The sequence below is a fragment of the Ambystoma mexicanum genome, chromosome 11 (assembly GCF_040938575.1).
Source record: "Ambystoma mexicanum isolate Mex_15411 chromosome 11, UKY_AmexF1_1, whole genome shotgun sequence".
NCBI lineage: Eukaryota > Metazoa > Chordata > Amphibia > Caudata > Ambystomatidae > Ambystoma > Ambystoma mexicanum.
In genome coordinates, this window is record NC_090934.1 from 1088950960 (window position 1) to 1088969537 (window position 18578).

At 42.2% G+C, this 18578-nt stretch overlaps 1 protein-coding gene across 1 annotated transcript in view; it reads right to left on the bottom strand.

Moving 5' to 3' along the window:
• ALDH1A2 (aldehyde dehydrogenase 1 family member A2) overlaps positions 1–18578 on the bottom strand; it is a 150740-nt gene that overhangs the window by 17384 nt on the left and 114778 nt on the right. Inside the window, exons 8-11 of the mRNA XM_069624350.1 lie at positions 9814–9916; positions 7264–7448; positions 6493–6657; positions 1832–1989 (exon numbers count right to left, since the gene is read on the bottom strand). Of these exons, the coding sequence (XP_069480451.1) occupies positions 1832–1989; positions 6493–6657; positions 7264–7448; positions 9814–9916 (611 nt within the window). The remainder of the gene's footprint in view (positions 1–1831; positions 1990–6492; positions 6658–7263; positions 7449–9813; positions 9917–18578) is intronic.

Here is an 18578-nt window from a genome sequence, read left to right on the forward strand (position 1 = left end):
TAGGGCAGGATAGATGCAGTTCCTGGGTTTGAGGCCAAGGATAAGTCTTGCTGCCCCATTCTGGATTAGCGGGAGGGGTCGTACAGAGGAAGAGGGTAGATTTGCAGAGATTCTAAATATATTTAGATTCTTTGCAAATGCAAAGACTATGGGGGTCATTACGAGTGCAGCGCTAAGGGGTTAACGGCACTGGTAAGGATGCCGGTGCCATTAACTCCTTACCGCTGCATTCCGAGGTCCCATAGTGGGTCCCACTAAGGCCGGCTGGTAAAACCAGCCGTCCTTAGCGGGAGCCTCTAAGGGACCCGGGAGCTAATAACGGGCCTGTAATTTACGGGCCCATTATTAGCTCCCTCCCCATTCCCATTGAGCCCTATGGGGGCTCAAATGGGAATGGGGAAGTTTTTTTTTTAATGGGGGCTTACCGGGTCCTCCAAGGTTGGAATGACCCGGTAAGTCCCCATTCAGAGAACCCGGACCCGGACACGAGTTTGGAGGCAGCCATGGTGCTAAGAGCACCATGACTGCCTCCAAACTCGTAATGACCCCCTATATTTGCACTTTGGAGAGAGCAAAAGGCCCCCGCTCTATAAGGCAAAAGGAAAATACATTTTCTATATTTTGTTGTTCCAAGCAAGTAACTTCTCGAGGCCCAGAGGGTCCCAGAAACCTTGGGACAGTGGCCTGGCACCCCCTATTGGCAGGCGGCACTACGATCTTTGACAACATGACTCTGCTTACAAGTACATGCTGTTATACTTTTTAAGAAAGCTTTAATTGCCACACTTTAAATATTTTTTTTTAAATGGCCATATTTTACACCCTATTTTTTTAAACTGGAAGTAAAAAGATTTTTAGGAAGTAAAAAAGTAATTCCCATTCCCCATGTGAGTACTCTTTAGGTGAGTAAGCAATATTTGAACTGAAGTAGACTTTTTTGTAGCCCACACTACCTTGCACTTAGTAAATCATGCAAATGGAAAGGATTATTTTCCTTAACGTTTCTGTTCAGTTCAGGCAGAGACGTCATTTCACCAAAATGCTGGGGTAGGGGAAGTGACATCCCATGACCCTTGACTTCTGATGACATCACTGTAAGTGTTGTCATTTGACCCCCACCCCGAAGTGACATGACGGGAAGTGATAGAACACAACCTTTCACTCCTTTAATGATTTGAGCATTGTATAGAATCCCAGAAAGACAAATTATTTGTTATTCCTATTCTTTCTTATTTAGGGTCACTGCTCAAAGAGTTACACTTGTGTGGAACCACCTGTTTTTTTTCACTAGGCCTCAACAAAAATGGCAGCCACTCCAGAAACAAAGAGCCACGTGGCACTGGCTACAGCCCAGGAGCTTCAATGTAAAAATATAAATAAAAGAAAATGTTTAGGGGTAGCAAGGGTGACCACAGAGGTAGCAGGGGAGACCTCAGGGGTCGCAGGGGAGACCTCTGGCAACCACCAAATGATGTCTCTGAGTTCAGGCAGTGATAACATTAGAGCTATTTCCGGGGTCATTGCTCCACTGGTAACACTGATCCCAACATATCGGAGGAACTGCCTAGGTGGAGGAGGGGACAGCCTCCTTATGTGTCCGTTGCTACCCAATTATATTTTGGGGCGTATCTGTTTTTAGAGAATAAAAGTGGCTGGTAGGATACACATCTCGGTGGCTGCAGTCACCGCTGGTTTATGCCACATCCTGCCTAGAAAGCACACGGGTTCCTATTGATTTACTCCAACACAGGCCCACAGCCACAAGACGAGATCACCAATGGATCACCTGTGGAACGGAACAAGTGGGGGAATCGATCCAATCAAGGCTTACCAGACTGTTCCAGCTTGCATTGCCGAGGAAACTGTCAGGGCTTTGCTGATGTCATTTGTGAAAACGGCTGCTACCAGTCCAAACTCCGAGCTGTTCGCTCTCTCGATCACTTCTTCCATGGTTTTAAACCTGAGTATTTGTTGGACGGGTCCAAAAATCTGTGCAGAAAACAAAATAAAGGCACATTATTTCGCATCCCTGGGACAAATGGCGATAATGGCGGATTTTCAATATATCCATAGGTTTGCACCGACAGAGCCCTGGTTTAGTTTTGAGCAGGCTTTCGGTGTGCGGAGGGTCGAAAATCCAGCACATGCAAATGCTTGACAACCTGCAAATATAATACATTGATTCAAGTGTATTTTCAACAAGCTATACAATTCCCAAATCTTCCCAACGTGTATTCAATGCCCAAAGGGCCATCTAGTCTTTAAAGCCAGTAAGGGAGCTAAGGGGTTGTGCATTTACTCCCCAGATCTGTGGGAAGCCTGTGGGCACAGTTTTGAAATATTGTTCCGGCAGAACATTCCCAACCCTGTGCTCCTGGGTCCCATGAAATAAGTACCATTGAAAATCACCTGATATTCAGAAATAGCAATATCTGTGATAAAAAGGGCTATATACAAAAGTCGTGGTTATATGTACCTTTTAGCAAAACACCTATTCCACTTCTATTTTGTGAATACTTTAGTCCAACAACGTTTCTTTAAGGAATAGCCTCCTTGGCTAAACACAACCCTCTGTGGTTCCAAACATCAAGACACACAAATGTGCTATGTTAGCTAAAGTATTTGAGTATTTCTGTGCACAAATTACAGTATACTGAAAGGTTCGATGCCATATTACCACCCATTGAATGCCACAAGCGATTAACGCAAGCAGCAGTATTCCCTTTTTTTCTTCACTGGGTGGATTCCCCCCCCATTGCCCCACCATCGTTGGGAATTTTTGTTGACGTCAGTATGAATTCACTGGCAAAGCGGCCTGAAACACCACACAAGTTCCCGCCGTTTCGGCCTGCCATTACACTTCAGTGCATTGCACTGTACGTCACGCTGTATTTCCCGTAACTTCAAAACCATAGTCTATTTGGACTCAGTCTGAGTGTTAGGTAGGGTAGTGAAGAATTGAACAAAGCAAGCGCATTATCACCCTGAATTTCCATGAAGGAGTGATTATTACAGTTTGACTGGACACAAACACTTGAATCCACAACTAATTTGTGTCTGTTATTTTCAAGAAGCCCTGATTTTTTAAACATTGCTAGAAGATGGTTTTGTTTGGGTGATAGACACCAAAGTTGACCAGGTTCAAGGACAGGGATGTGTAACCTTTGCCTGTCCAAATGTGTGAACAACTTCCATCAGCCCTAGTCGGCATATGCAATGGTGAGGGATCATGGGAGTCATAGTCCAAAACATCTGGTGAGCTGCCGGTTGCAGACCACTCTTCTGGGATGCATTGCTTTATTGATAGTGAAAACCGAAAAGGTATGTGACTGAGTAACTTTTTGAGTGTCCACTACACTGAGGCCTCGTAAGGCCTGGAACATCAAAAACGATTTGCCCGGGGGGCCCTGGGTATGGGGCAGGCGAGCAGTTGATAGGGCGTGGTGCCCTCTACCCCAAATTAGGACGTGCTTTTTTATGACTCGTGATAAACTCAGGCCGCTTTTATAGAGTGTGTATTTGCATCCTAAGATCATTCAAAGGGTTAATAGAACAGAGGCCTCACAGGTCAGGAAAAGAACATAGTGCAACGTTTTTCATTCAGTTAACACAATTGTTTATCATTCCCATACAGGTCCCACTGGTGCATGGTTGTCTATCCCCCTTTAAGGTCAGAGCGTGCTTGCGTTTCTCCTTCCCTCTAGAGTACTATGGTACCCTATTTCTTCTTTCTTCTTTAGTACTATATTACTCGATTTCTACTTTCCTTTACAGTACTATCGTACTCTATTTCTTCTTTCTTCTTTAGTACTATATTACTCGATTTCTACTTTCCTCTACAGTACTATAGTACCCTATTTCTTCTTTCTTCTTTAGTACTATGTTAATCAATTTCTACTTTCCTGTACAGTACTATGGCACCCTATTTCTTCTTTAGTACTATATTACTCGATTTCTAGTTTCCTTTACAGTACTATCGTACCCTATTTCTTCTTTCTTCTTTAGTACTATATTACTCGATTTCTACTTTCCTCTACAGTTCTATAGTACCCTATTTCTTCTTTCTTCTTTAGTACTATGTTAATCAATTTCTACTTTCCTGTACAGTACTATGGCACCCTATTTCTTCTTTAGTACTATATTACTCGATTTCTAGTTTCCTTTACAGTACTATCGTACCCTATTTCTTCTTTCTTCTTTAGTACTATATTACTCGATTTCTACTTTCCTCTACAGTTCTATAGTACCCTATTTCTTCTTTCTTCTTTAGTACTATGTTACTCAATTTCTACTTTCCTCTGCAGTACTATGGCACCCTATTTCTTCTTTCTTCTTTGGTACTATATTACTCGATTTCTACTTTCCTCTACAGTACTATAGTACCCTATTTCTTCTTTCTTCTTTGGTACTATATTACTCGATTTCTACTTTCCTCTACAGTACTATAGTACCCTATTTCTTCTTTCTTCTTTAGTACTATATTACTCGATTTCTACTTTCCTCTACAGTACTATAGTACCCTATTTCTTCTTTCTTCTTTAGTACTATATTACTCGATTTCTACTTTCCTCTACAGTTCTATAGTACCCTATTTCTTCTTTCTTCTTTAGTACTATGTTACTCAATTTCTACTTTCCTCTGCAGTACTATGGCACCCTATTTCTTCTTTCTTCTTTGGTACTATATTACTCGATTTCTACTTTCCTCTACAGTACTATAGTACCCTATTTCTTCTTTCTTCTTTGGTACTATATTACTCGATTTCTACTTTCCTCTACAGTACTATAGTACCCTATTTCTTCTTTCTTCTTTAGTACTATATTACTCGATTTCTACTTTCCTCTACAGTACTATTGTACCCTATTTCTTCTTTTTTCTTTAGAACTATATTACTCAATTTCTACGTTCCTCTTTAGTACTATAGCACCCTATTTCTTCTTTTGTATTCAGTACTATAGTAATCTATTTCTACTTTCCTCTTTAGTACTATAGTATTCTATTTCTACTTTCCGCTATAGTTCAATAGTACCCTATTCCTTTTTTCCTCATTAGTACTATAGTTCTCTATTTCTGCTTTCCTCTATGGTACTCTATCTCTTCTTTTCTCTTTAGCACTATAGTTCTCTATTTCTATTTTTCTCTGTAGTACCCTATTATTACTTTCCTTCCTCTATAGTACCTTATTTAAGTTGTCCTCTTTAGTATTATAGTACTCTATTTCTACTTTCCTCTTTAGTACAAAATACTCTATTTCTACTTTCCTTTATAGTACTGTAGTACCTTATTTATTCTTACCTCTTTAGTATTATAATACTCGATTACTACTTTCTTTTATAGTACTACACAGTCAACCACGACACCTAACAGTATTCTAATGGCAACTGCTAAAACATGTACAGATGTGTACCAATGTGTTGTCCTGATGCAAAATTGTGCATTCAATGCCACCAAGTCCCGGCAGGCCTGAAAGGTTATTTTAAAAGACAGGTCCCAACTCAAGTGTCCACTTTGATAGTTCAACACAAGTGTGATGCAGAAAAGTATCTAACAAAGATCTCATGTAAAAACGAAACACCAACATGTTTCGACTGAAAATATTATATGAGCAGTCTTCAGGATTATAGTGACTTGTCCCTATAAAAGCCAGAAAGTGCTACACATGTTAAGTGTGCAGTAGCAAATGAAAGAGCACCCTAGGTGGAATGGTGGAATCCCGGGAGCCAATCAGCATCCATGGCCATCAGGCAATATGCACCATAGATCCTGATAGCTCCTAATATTCTATGTGCCTGCCACCAGGGCTCCCTTTCTTTCCCCCTCGCCATGCACTTGCGCGATCTGAATGATACCTGGCCTAGTAAGATCGTTGTTCTGTCTTCCCTTTGTTCCCCCTCCCTTGCCTCGTCACGCCTTGAAACACTTAGGTATAGGGGCATTATAAATGCTATATCATATCATCATATCATATCATATCAGGGCACTCACACCGTCCCTGATCCCTCACCACTCTAGTTACCTTTGGCTGCTTGGCGCGAACTTCCACATGGCGGCCCTCCACACCGCCTACTGAGGATGGCTTTCTCCCTGAGCTGTACCCCCAGATGCATCCCCCTCCTTTCACTGTGAGTCAACACTGAATAAGGAGGACTTAGGCATGCCAGCAGCCGAGCACCTGTTGCACAGCAGCCCCTGCATGTTTCTTTTGGGTTTTTCTCAAAACAATTACTCAATGCCCTTAACACGCGGCTCCGCAGCCAGGTGCTAATAGCATTATTGCCTGTAGCAGCTGGGCAATACAAGCTCCTCTGAGCCCGGAAGCCCTACTTATGTGCTTTAACTTAACTCAGGCCCATAAGTATTGCTTCCGGACTCATAAGAGCCTGTATTTCCAGCAAATGTGGACAATAATGCTTAATTGATTAATGGACCACAATGATTGATCGGAGTGTCATCATTTATGCTGTGCATCCAACTCACAGGTCAGTTTCTCACCTCTTCCTTTGCAATCCGCATCTCATCTGTTACATTGGAAAACACAGTTGGTTCCACGAATAATCCCTTTCTTCCTAAGCCTTTGCCCCCACATTCTAGTTTAGCGCCTTCCATGACACCACTTTGGATGAGATCCAGAATTTTGTTGTACTGTTTCATATCCGTCTAAGATGAACAAGAAAGAAGACATTGAATTTCACATAGAACAGACACATATACAACACACATAATGAAAACAATTTGTCGAGATTCTTGCTATGAACAGAACACCAAAGAAGCAATAAATGCGGATTTCCAATACCAGTTCTTCCCAAAATAATTAGATACCTCTATGCAGAAATTCAAATCAAAACAGGAATATAATAGGTATAAAAAATTAGAAATTAAAACAATCTGGTACCCATGCACAATGAAGGCGGCCGGATAACAAAATATGATGGATAACAGAAAGTCAACTTAAGTAAGCCATTCTGGGTGGTAGAATGGCCTGTTTTACAGAGAAAGTACCAGATAACAAAGCATCCTAGACTTCTGACTTAATTGCGTTACCATCCAGAATGCCTTGGTACGTAAGCCATTTTAAACCATATTATCAATGTATTATTCTAGAAGCAATGGGAAGATATGCACACTGTAAATTATAAAGCAATTGGGGAAACATATAATGTGTTAGTAACTATTCTGCCAAATGCATGAAGTTCTCACATCTTTAATATATAATTCTCATGAAAACCCATTTGTTCGCTAACCATTTGGCCATTATCGCCTTACCTGTGGACCTTGTTCAGTGGAAGGATCAAAGGGACTTCCTACTATACGCCTCTTGGCACGCTCAACACTCCGCCGGACAAACTCATCGTAGATGGTCTCCTCAACAAATGTCCGGGACCCTGCAGTGCAACACTGCCCTTGATTGAAGAAAACGCCTTGGTGGGCTTGCTCCACTGCATAGTCCACTGCAAGATCAAGGCAAGAACAGCACAAGAGTGATTTCCAGCGAAATCAGAAGGATTAAAGGAGAAAGTAGTGGAGTGTGATGCTTTGAGGAGGAACAAACCATTTTGTAAAACCAGCAACAACCAAGAATAAAAGATGCTATTCCAGAGAACAATTACAGTATTGTAATGAAAAACTCTCTTTTTGTGGGCTAGTCCTAGCAGTCGAACATTTATTATTTATTATTGAAACATTTCATATTCATGACAAAAGGCTATACAGACCTAGAGAATCATTAATCATTAGCGTGTCATAATTACTCTGCAATAACCACACAATGAAAACTCCTTTGATTGTTGGATCAATAGAATCTACTATAAAAGTATCATCAAACCCTCAAAAAAACGACTGGTCTTTTACTGGGTTGACATGTCTTTGGTTTCCCCTCTGCTTTCAAATTTACAACTTGGTGTAATTTGCTGCAACGAACAAACTTGTAGATTTTAAAGCTGAATGAATTATTATTATAATAAATATTTTGGTGTTTTGTATATTGAAAGCACGCTTTCATAACCGTTTCTAAGTGCCATGGGGTGGTCGAGCTAGTTCTAATTTAATCAAACAAATCTAAACAATGACGGTTTGAATCTATTCAAAACATTCAAACAATTTGAAGCTGGAGATCTAAATGATTTGAAAGTTTTGGACCACAATTCAAGCCGCTCGAAAAGATAACATGTTTGCTTGAATCAATAAAGAACATGTCTACGGCATTACTGATATCTGGCATACTAGACACTGAACAGGAACGAGGAGGTATTTCATCCAATGGCTTTAAAGAGAATTGAACGCACTTCAAGCCAATCAGGAACTGTTGTCTTGATGTGTCTTGAATCTGTTGGAGTTAGTTGGATCACTGGATCCTGTACTTTCTTCTCTGGTTTACTTTCGGTATACAGGCCTTGCTCAAGTGGAATGGGGCCTTTTGGGGCACGGTTCAATGCTGGTTTAGCTCGCTGCATTCACTATCAATTTTGGTACGTTTGGATTGATTGTTTGTACCTTAATGTTGGCATTCCCATAATTTTATTGCAAGCCGTGGTGTAAACTGCCAAGCCAGCATATGCAAATGAGCATGTTTATACTCTGGACCTACTGCTCAGGTCTAAATAACAGATACATTTTTGGGATTTTAAAAAACAAGTATCTCGAGTTCAGCTGATAAAATATTCCTACTTTCTGCTGCATGCACCAGGGTGAGGTAAGCACTAGGTTTGTGCCAAGAACCTAGAAAATCAAATGAGGTACATTTAAGATATGTGTCCATGAAGGGTGTTAGGATGGGGATATTAGAAAGACAAATGCAAAAATAAAAAAATAAAAAACATTTATATCATTCTTTTACTACACAAGATGCCAATGCATCTTCACCAAATTGCCTGGTTGTTCGGAAGTGGACAGAAGGGACCAATATCAAATTTGGTAAAGTTTCATGGATGAGATCAAGAGTTAGGGAGAAACGTTTTCTCGTTTTTGTATGCAAAGTGTCATGCATTCTTAATTATAAAGTTGCTAATAGAACTATGAACTACATATATATGCAACTCCTCTGTCAGTGCCCACTTTTACTTTGGATGTAAACAACTTGTAATACTCTCCACAATTTGTAATTCCCGGCACCAACAACTAGATGATGGGATATACACAGCGTGTGAGTCTATACACACAAACACACACCCACACACAAAGTGAGAAAAGGAACACGAGGATGAAAAGCGCCACCAAGGAGGGGCTCATGGACAATGCAGACATTGTAAACAGAATATGTTCAATGCATCTCTGGAATGCAACTGAACATTTTCAAAAAGGCAGCCATTTTGTTTCAAATGTATATCTAGATAGCTAGATAGACACAAACAGAACTATATATTCGAGTGGTATGAGCCCATAGAAGTGTGTTTCTATTACTTTTTTCCCCAAAACTTCATTAAAGGAAATGTACTCTCTGCTTCTATTGATTTTGTTGGAGAGGAATTCAATAAAGCACCCAGTGCCCTAAGGATGCTGTTTTGGTTCCATGTCATTTCATCACGGGATGTTTTGTCACAGGTTTTTTTACTGCAAATATTTTAATGAAAAAACCCATCGACATTTTTTTCAATTATTTTTGGGGAGTGCCCCACCTCAATCCCCCCATTCCCTTTCATTTTTTATCTATTCCCAAAGACCCACACCCCATATATATCATTTTCTAACCTCCCCTAAATAATTCAATGGGTTTTTTTGTTAAAAAATTCACGGTAAAAAACCCAGCGAAAAAACATCCCGTGATAAAAGGACGTTGTACCGCTGTTTTAAAGGAAATGTACAACCGTCAAGACTTACAATCGGCATCTGCAAAAATAATGTTGGGGCTCTTCCCACCCAGCTCCAGGGTAACTCTTTTCAAATTGCTCCTTCCAGCTGCCTCCTGGATCAGCTTCCCAACCTGAAAGGAAATGGAGAAATGTATGACTCAGAATGCAATGCAAACAACTAGCACCAGCCACCAGTCAAGAACTTCGGTAGGAGGGAACCGCAGGCAAGGGTTTTCACAGCAAGGACACTGAGGAAAACAGGCCCTGGAACAACAAAGGTTTCAACACGTAGATCTCCCTTTGCACCATTGTCTGCTGCTTGGATTTGCCGCCTGATTGCGTAGCGCCTCAACATGAAGTTGAACATGGGGAGTAAAATAATATGTCAGCCCTTGCCAAATGTTTCTACCCTGCTCCCGGTTCTTGCTGCCAACTTCGAGTAAAGTTTAAGAAATATTTTTTTCAGCTTTAAGGGGCTGATACACAAAAAGGGTTCTCAGTTGTCTTAAACCTAGAGAGGGATAGTCCATTCACAAAGAAAACACTCTGACTTACTTATTCATAGTAAGACGAGAGTAAGTTAGAGCAACTCACAGTAACTTATTTTTTAATTGAATTGCCCTCTCAAAGTTTAAGTCAGGAGTATGTCAGAGTTATTCCCAGTAACACCTTGGTGAATCAAATAGCCCACTCATGATTTAAGTCAGGACTAAGTGAGAGATACTAATGGACATTTTTGGGTGAATTGTATACCCCCCACCCATGGTTTAATTCTGGAGTAAGTAAGAGTTACTAATGGTAATCTTTTGGTGAAACGAATCAGCCATGGGTTAAGTCAGGAGTAAGTCAGAGTTACTAATGCTAATTTCTTTGTGAATCGAATAGCCCAGCCTCGGGTTAAGTCTGGAGTAAGTCAGCGTTGCTAATGGTAATCTTTTGGTGAATTAAATCAGCCTTGGGTTAATTCAGGGGTAAGTCAGAGTTAATAATGGTGATTTCTTAGTGAATCAAATAAGCCTTGGGCTAACTCAGGAGTAGGAGTTACTAATGGGAAATTCTTGGGGACTCGAAAAGCCCAGCCTTGGGTTAAGTCAAGAGTACGTCAGAGTTACTAATGGTCATTTCTTGGTGAATTGTATACCGCACTCATGGTTTAAGTTAGGAGTTATCAAAGCTTGGAGAGGTGGGCACAACCTGTATGTTAGTCTACTTGAGAAATAGCTATGTAAACTACAATATTTGAACCGGGTGACAAAAAGTGGTGCAAACAGTAGAAAACAAATAACAAATAACACATAATCTTTAAAAAGGAGACAATATGCAAAATGTCCAATGCATTTCAGACGTAAACAAGTCCTTCTGCTAATCATAAAGCCAGTGAGCTAGCACAGAGAGCTGCGTGCTTGTTCTGGCATCTGTGCAGAGCCTGCTGATGCAGGTTTGAATCCCGGCAAGGCCAACTCAGCCTTTCATCCTTCCAAGGTCGATAAATTGACTGGAATAATAATATCAACTGTTATTTCATCACTTAGATACCTGTGGGTTCATAGCGCTATATAAAACTAGATATTATTACTATATTATCCTCCTTGATGTGTCCTCTGCCTTTGAAATGGTCAATCATGCCACCCTCATAAAGTGACTCTGTGTAACTCTTGGTATACCATGCCCTGGCAGTGGATTGTTTGACCTTCTTCCTATCTAACTGACCTTTCCAGGTGCAACTGGACCCTTCCCTCTCCTCTACGTGCAACGTCCCTCAGGGCTTTATCCTTATGCTGTGGCTCTTCAACATCTACCTTGCACCTCTGGCCCCCTTGATCTCCTCCTTCTCTCCTAATTTCCAGTGTAATGCTGATGACACAAAGTTTTCCTTCCACCGTCCCTCCACTACCTCCTCATCTTCCTCTCTCATTCCTGACTGACTGCTACTCAGGCATGGTGCACGGCTAATTATCTCTGTCTGAATGCCAATAAGACTGAGATCCTTCTCATTGGGACCCCTGCTCCATGTTTCCCTCCCACTCCCTGACGCCTCCCCTCACCATCCTGTGAGGCTAAAAACCTTGGTGTCATCTTTGACTCCTCTTTCTCCTTCTCACCTCACATCACAGACCTTGCACAGAAGGACCACTTCCAGCTTCACCTCCTCAGAGGTATTCTCCCCTTCCTTGCCTTCCCTCAAACACTCAATGTCTTCAGAGTTTTGGTTCTCTCTAGGTTGGATTACTCCAACAGCCTCTTCCTCAATCTGCCTCTTTCCTCTATTCGCCTCCTTCAACTAGTCCGAAATAAGACTGCAAGATTCATCCTTGGCCTCAAGCCTGGGGACTGCATCTCTCCAGCCCTAGAATCTCTCCACTGGCATCCAGGGCTGAAAGGATCAAATTGAAGACCCTCTGCATCATCCACAAGACTTTCTGGGGCCGGGGATGACACTACATCCAACTCTCTCTCCCTAAAAACCTCCCTGCTAGAGCCCTTCAGACCTCTAGCTCCAACTCTCTGCAGATTAGAGGTTTTTCCAAGCAGAGGTTGGGGGGTAGATCTCTCTCTTCGGCATGCACCTCCCCCTGGAATGACCTCCCTGCCCCTCTCAGACTTGAGCGGGACCGTCTTAAGTTCTGTAAGCTTCTCAAGACCTTACCCTTCTCTACTTTCTCCCCTCTCAACCTCCCTTGCTAATGCCCCCATCTGCCGCAGCGACTGGCGGCCCGGTCCCTTATGAGTCTTACAGAGCACCAGGCCATCGTTGATGAGTCTATATGAGCACCCCCCCCCCACAAACCAGCACTGCCTTTCCAGGCCCCCTTCCCTTACTAGCCTGGTGGGTTGTGCATCCCTCCTGAGTCTGGTTCTCCCCACATCCTCGCACTTAGATGGTGGTCCGCCCCTGGCATCCCCTGGCACTTGCCCCCATTTCCCCCTCCCTGACCATCACTTCCACCCGCTGCCCCCCTCTGCCTCCCCCCACTGCACGTCTTGTTACTGCACTTGCACGATCAGAACGTCGCAAGGCCTAGTACAACCATTATTGTTGTTTATCTCCCCAGTTCCCCCACCGCCTGTTTTGTCTTGTGCTGCCTAGAAACACAATTTTGCTGTATAGTGTGCCTTATAAATATTCAATAAATAAAGATCAGTCTACTTTGTAAACATCCAAGTATCTAGAGGAAGTGACGGCTTCCATTCCTGTCTTTCCTGAACCTCAGCTCAGTATCAAGACTGCTTTGTACGGAGGGCCCCTGGGGCCACAATTGGCATAATTCTGGCCTGCAAAGGTTGGGTACATTGCAGCACAACATTATGCCACTTTTGGCACCACGGCCTATCCGTACAAAGCAGTCTTGATACTGAACTGAGATTCAGGAAAGACAGGAATGGAAGCCGTCGCTTCCGCTTGGTACTTGGATGTTTACCAAGGAGATTGAGTCTGAAATGCACTGGACGTCTCCCATATTGTCCTCTTATTAAAGATGGTGTACTTTTTTAAGTGAAGTGTTGATGTAGCCAAGAATATATGCAAATCGTGTTTTTGCAAGGGATAGGGTGGCACCATGGGGGTTGACCCCCAGGTCCCTATTTCTTTTAAGACGGGAGTGAGTCAGAGTTACTCATAGTAACGCCTTTGTGAATCGGCCCCTCTATAAACTAAATGCCCAGCTATGACCATTGACGACCCCTGGTTATCTGTGAATTCTCCACTATCACTCATATATTATTAAGGTTTGTACATGATATTTACTTTGATGTAGCTGAGGATGTATACAACCTTAGAGCCTACTTCTAAGTGCCTCGAGTGTTGCAGATGTGGGAAGTGGGGCACCAGAAACGCCCAGTGCAAGACCACCTTATTTGCAAAGGTGACCTACGCGCGTGGAAACAGAACAGCCTTAACCACATGTGCATTCCCCTGTGCATGCTCCGATGAACGCAAGCAAGCGCGCGGGGATTCCATACTTCTGTGTGTGCGTCCTATGTATGAATAAGGAATGTGCACACAGGTATGTGTGGACTTTTACCTCAATGGCAAAGGTTTTGCACAAATGCACACTGCGGGGGAGCGGGGGCCTCTGAATGTCTTCCGTCTTCCATGCACACATTCGGATGCCAATTTAGTTGGGCACGTAGTCCAGGGGTAGTAGCATTGGTGTGGATTGCTGTACAATACATTTCACCTGCAGCAGTAGCTGACGCTAGACTCTGTGCAGTGGGATAGGAATCTCTGTGGTAATTCATTGCCAATTCTCCACCGCGACTGCAGTGGTCAATGCACTGTATGACTGCCGATAAAGGCACTGAGGCCTGAATACTAGACTTTATTGCAGGTGTTAAAGAAGGCCTTGTGTAGTTAATGACATTGCAGTTAGACCTCTCATTCTCGGCTTCAGAGTTTCCTTTTTATTTTGTGTAAATGATTGTATTGTTGTAAAAAATATTCTTGTATACTCCTGTATTGTTGTACATATACATGTATGTAAACATTTCCTTATGAAAGCGCCTAGCTACCTTAGTGTTCAGCGCGCTATATAAGCAAATAAAACAAACAAGCAAATAAATCAATATCCAGAGCTCTTAAGTGTCCCCTCAAGTGTCCCTTTGCATTGAATGAGAAGGCCATCCAGTCCTGTTTTAGTTTCTTGGAATTCTAGGACTTGTAGTTTCATTAATTTGAAATGGGAAAGAGAAAGCTAAAAGTCCGTAAATTCAAAAGAAAAAAACATTTAGTACTTTCCACTGCAAGTGACTAGCGTTAGCTACTTTTTTCATTTTTTATTTTTTATTTTGTTGTGTTATGGTTCAGATGAACCTCTCACAAGTCAAACAATTGTACACATAATTATCAACACATATAACAATCACACATTTCAATACAATATAAAAAATACAGAGTTATAAAATCAGTACAACAAGATAAAATCAACTAATAGTCCAACCCGTTTAGGTCATCAATACAATTCAGACATTCTCAATTAAGGTAAAACTTTTCCTTAACAATCTTTACATTTATTTTAACACCCAAATTGGCTCTCTCAAGTATTAACTTCGAAGTTGGCTCTGTATTTAAAAAAATTAAAATCCTCCAAGTAATTCCCCAAACAGATATGTCTCCATTCAATTAGATTCTTACAGCCTATTCTCAAAAACGAAGGTGTTTCAATCTCAGTGCCTTTACATAATCTACACAACCTTTCCTCTCTGGGAACTTTTTTTCTAGTCCTGAGGATTTTGTTAACGCCCTATGAATTCAACTTGATTCTTAAAAAAGTATTTCCTCCAAATGGCACTTGGAAATTGCACCATATAGCTAGCTAAAGTATTTACAGGTTTCCCAGCCAAATTAATTTTACGCTGGTGCCCATAGTACTCACGTTCAAAAATCCTACTGATCCAATCAGCTTCTCTTAGACGTTTCCTCACTAGATTAGGGTTTCCCTTCGAATCCAATTACGATAAATCTAACTCAATCAGGATATTCTTACAAGTGACTTCCCACCCCATTATTCTGCTCTCCTTCCTAATTACAATCTGTTGTGACCATCCTAACACAGACTGTTGCTCTGCCTCTAAGATCTTGCAATAAAAGCTTAAGGTTTTCGATGCCACCGATGGTGACATAGATAAAAGTCCCAGCTCAAAGCAAAGTAGTGCCGAGGGGATGCTTGAGGGGAGTCCTAAAACCTGCTTCCAAAAACAGATCCCACTGTACCTCAGCCCATCTTAACAGAGCATTGGTCCCATACGACATAGTTGGGGGGGGACACTGCGTAAGCATATATCTTTCCGGCTAAGCATGCATCTCAGATAACCTTCACCAGCATTGTCAATCAAAGGGATTTCTAGCAAAAATCTTCCGACGCAAAGGATTGCTGATACTGCAGTGATGTGCGCAATAATAACCACTTCGAACGAGACGTGGAAAACGACACATCCAACAGTAAGAAGTGACGGTGATATGATAGGGTATTATAACGCGCTTAATACCCAGAGGTTTCTAAGCACGGACCCAGGGATTGAACCTGTGTTGCTCCGTGTCGTCTTTCTTCCCAGGCAAGCACGTTGCCCCTGAGCTATCCTCCCGAGACAGGTTACTGGTTGCTAGCAGACAATCACTTGCTGTCTAAATGTGAACTTGAAATCTGAAGGCGATGTTAACACACAATTACAACACTATTGTTAAAATCAGAAGTAGGCATTTACCACCTAAATCGCCCTTGTACAAATTTACGACAGATTTAATAAATGGACACCTCAGAATCCCTCGCGCCTCTTAGCACATGTGGAAAAGGCGTATGCAGGCACATTCTGCCCTGGGGTGGAAAGAATCGTTTTGTTAGTCAGGCCCTATGCCCAGAGGCGTTTCTAAGGAGGAGCTAAGGGGGCTATAGCCCCAGGTCTTTTGGTTGTAGCCCCGGATAGAAGCTCAGGGGCTACAACCAAAAGGCTATAGCGAGCCCCGAGTCCCTCCAGTCCCGACATTAGCTTAGCCCCTGATCTTTTCCAGACCTAGCAACACCCCTGCCTATGCCTTCAAAGTGGGAAAGACAGGATGATAAAGAGAACTCGCGGATCCTCCGTCCATGACTTCTCTATTCGAAGCATCAACATTTGAATCTTTAAAAATCCGGTATCCCAGGTGGGTTAATTCGCGCCACTTGCTTAAGAATAGTTGCTCTGTTCATGTTTGACTTGTGCGCACACAGATTAAAAATGCATCATAATGTCATAATACCCATTAAATGTTAAATAAAACATGTCGGCTCTCTTGCCATTGAAATTTTAAATCATATCCGCCAGCCTCTCCCCCAGTTTTATGAGCATTACGCAGAGTTATTTATTGGGCATTGACGGTGAATATTTATTTTAACTCTTATAAAAGGTGCATGCAATACTTTTGCCATTGTGCCTGGATGCTCTTAATGGCTTGATGGCCTTCTAATAAAATTGTTCGAAACATAATTGGCAACAGGAGAGTACTGCTCCAAAAAAAACAGTCAATAAAAGACATTTGGACTTTATCTTGCTTACTTTTTTGCAAAACAAAATACGTTGCAGATGGATAGGGATTTAGAAAGGCTTCTATTTAAAGCATAATCAGAAAGCTATTTGTTATTATATGCTTTGCCATTGACATTGATTGACAATGCATTCTAATAGACAAGCCTGCAACCAGCAGCTTGAAAGGGATTTTGGACTACGGCCCCCATAAGTCCTCACCCTTGGCTGTGGTGGCTAGGGGTGATGGCCGTTGCAGTCCAAACCATCTGAAGGGTTCACACCCCTGTAATCTAACAGATTCTATCTGGAGCCTGGCAATGGCACTTGCATGTCCATACCATGCTAGTGTGTACCTTCCCATGTCACTTCATCCAATCCCCAAAAATCAACTTCCGTGCAAACCACTGCATGATATGATATGATATGATATGACATTTATAACGCGCCTATACACAAGTGTTTCAAGCAGGGCCATGTCGCTAAAAATGCACACACTCAGTTATACATATATTTAAACGCGCTCATACATGTTTAAAAAAATGCAAAGAACTTTGAAATTAAACATCAAATAGTCACATTTAATACAAGAAAAATAAAGGGGAATAAGGCGCAAACTAAGGAAATCAAGAGGTGCAAAACAAATGGTAAGAAGCGGTTGAGACCCTCCACCTTCGCGGTGAAGTGGCGTGAACCAAAGAGGAGGGAAAGGTCAGTGTGGCATAAATAAAAGGGAAGAGAGAAAAGCAACCTTTGACTCGCCAGGTGTTTCAGACTACGGCTCCCATGATCCCCTACCATTAACTAAGCTGGCTAGGGCTGTTGGGAGCAGTAGTCCGAGCCAAAGGCCGCAGTCCCCTGACATAAATATTCACTTAAATATCACAAAACTAGAGGCGGCTATAGGCCATGGCTGGCCAGTTGGATTTCGGATTTCAGAGATGGCGCACTTCTCTTTTGGATAACACTGACTCCGCTCTAAAATAAGCATGCTTACACCCCACCTTCCAATTCCTTTACGCGTCTTCTCCATTATCCCTTTCAACGCCATTGCTTTGCGCTCCTCTTTTAACATGCACTCTGAAACAGCCATTAAGGACCATGTGCAATACAGGTGTGGCTGCTAATAGCGGCTCACTCATTGCACTCATGGGATATGATAGGTTATTTATAACACGCTTAATACCCAGAGGTTTCTAAGTGCGGACCCGGGGATCGAACCTGTGTTGCTCCTTGTCGTCACGCTTCCAAGGCGAGTACATTGCCCATGAGCTATCCTTCGAAATGCAGAGCTGTAGACTCCACTTAAGTCTCCAGCTCTGCCTTTCCTCCTGTCTCAGGGTCACTACCGGTTTCTTCCATATCTGAACAGGGGTCCTAGTTTCTGGATTTAAAGTATTCGCAACATCAGAGAAGATAGTTGCAGAGGAGCACTGAGCGCAGCGAGACGATCTAATTTGTAATCCTAAAAAACAGTATTGCTGAGTGTTGCCATGAAATAATAGAGGTGGCCATATTTGCAGTTTGGGGGCTCTTTGATGGTACAGTTCTGTGCTCACTCAAACTGTTTGCTAGGACCCATAAATCGGGGCTAGCACTGCACTCAAGAAAATAGGTTTTTCTCCCGGCTCCCTCACTTAATGAAATTGTGATTCTGGGCAAATCATGTTACCCCTACGCCACCCTATCATGGGCTACGTCACCCCTAAGTCGTACCTCACTGTACATCCCAGGTGGATAGCTAATGAGCTAGGTGCTCACCTCAGACATACGGCCAGATTGGACTTTGCTTGTTTA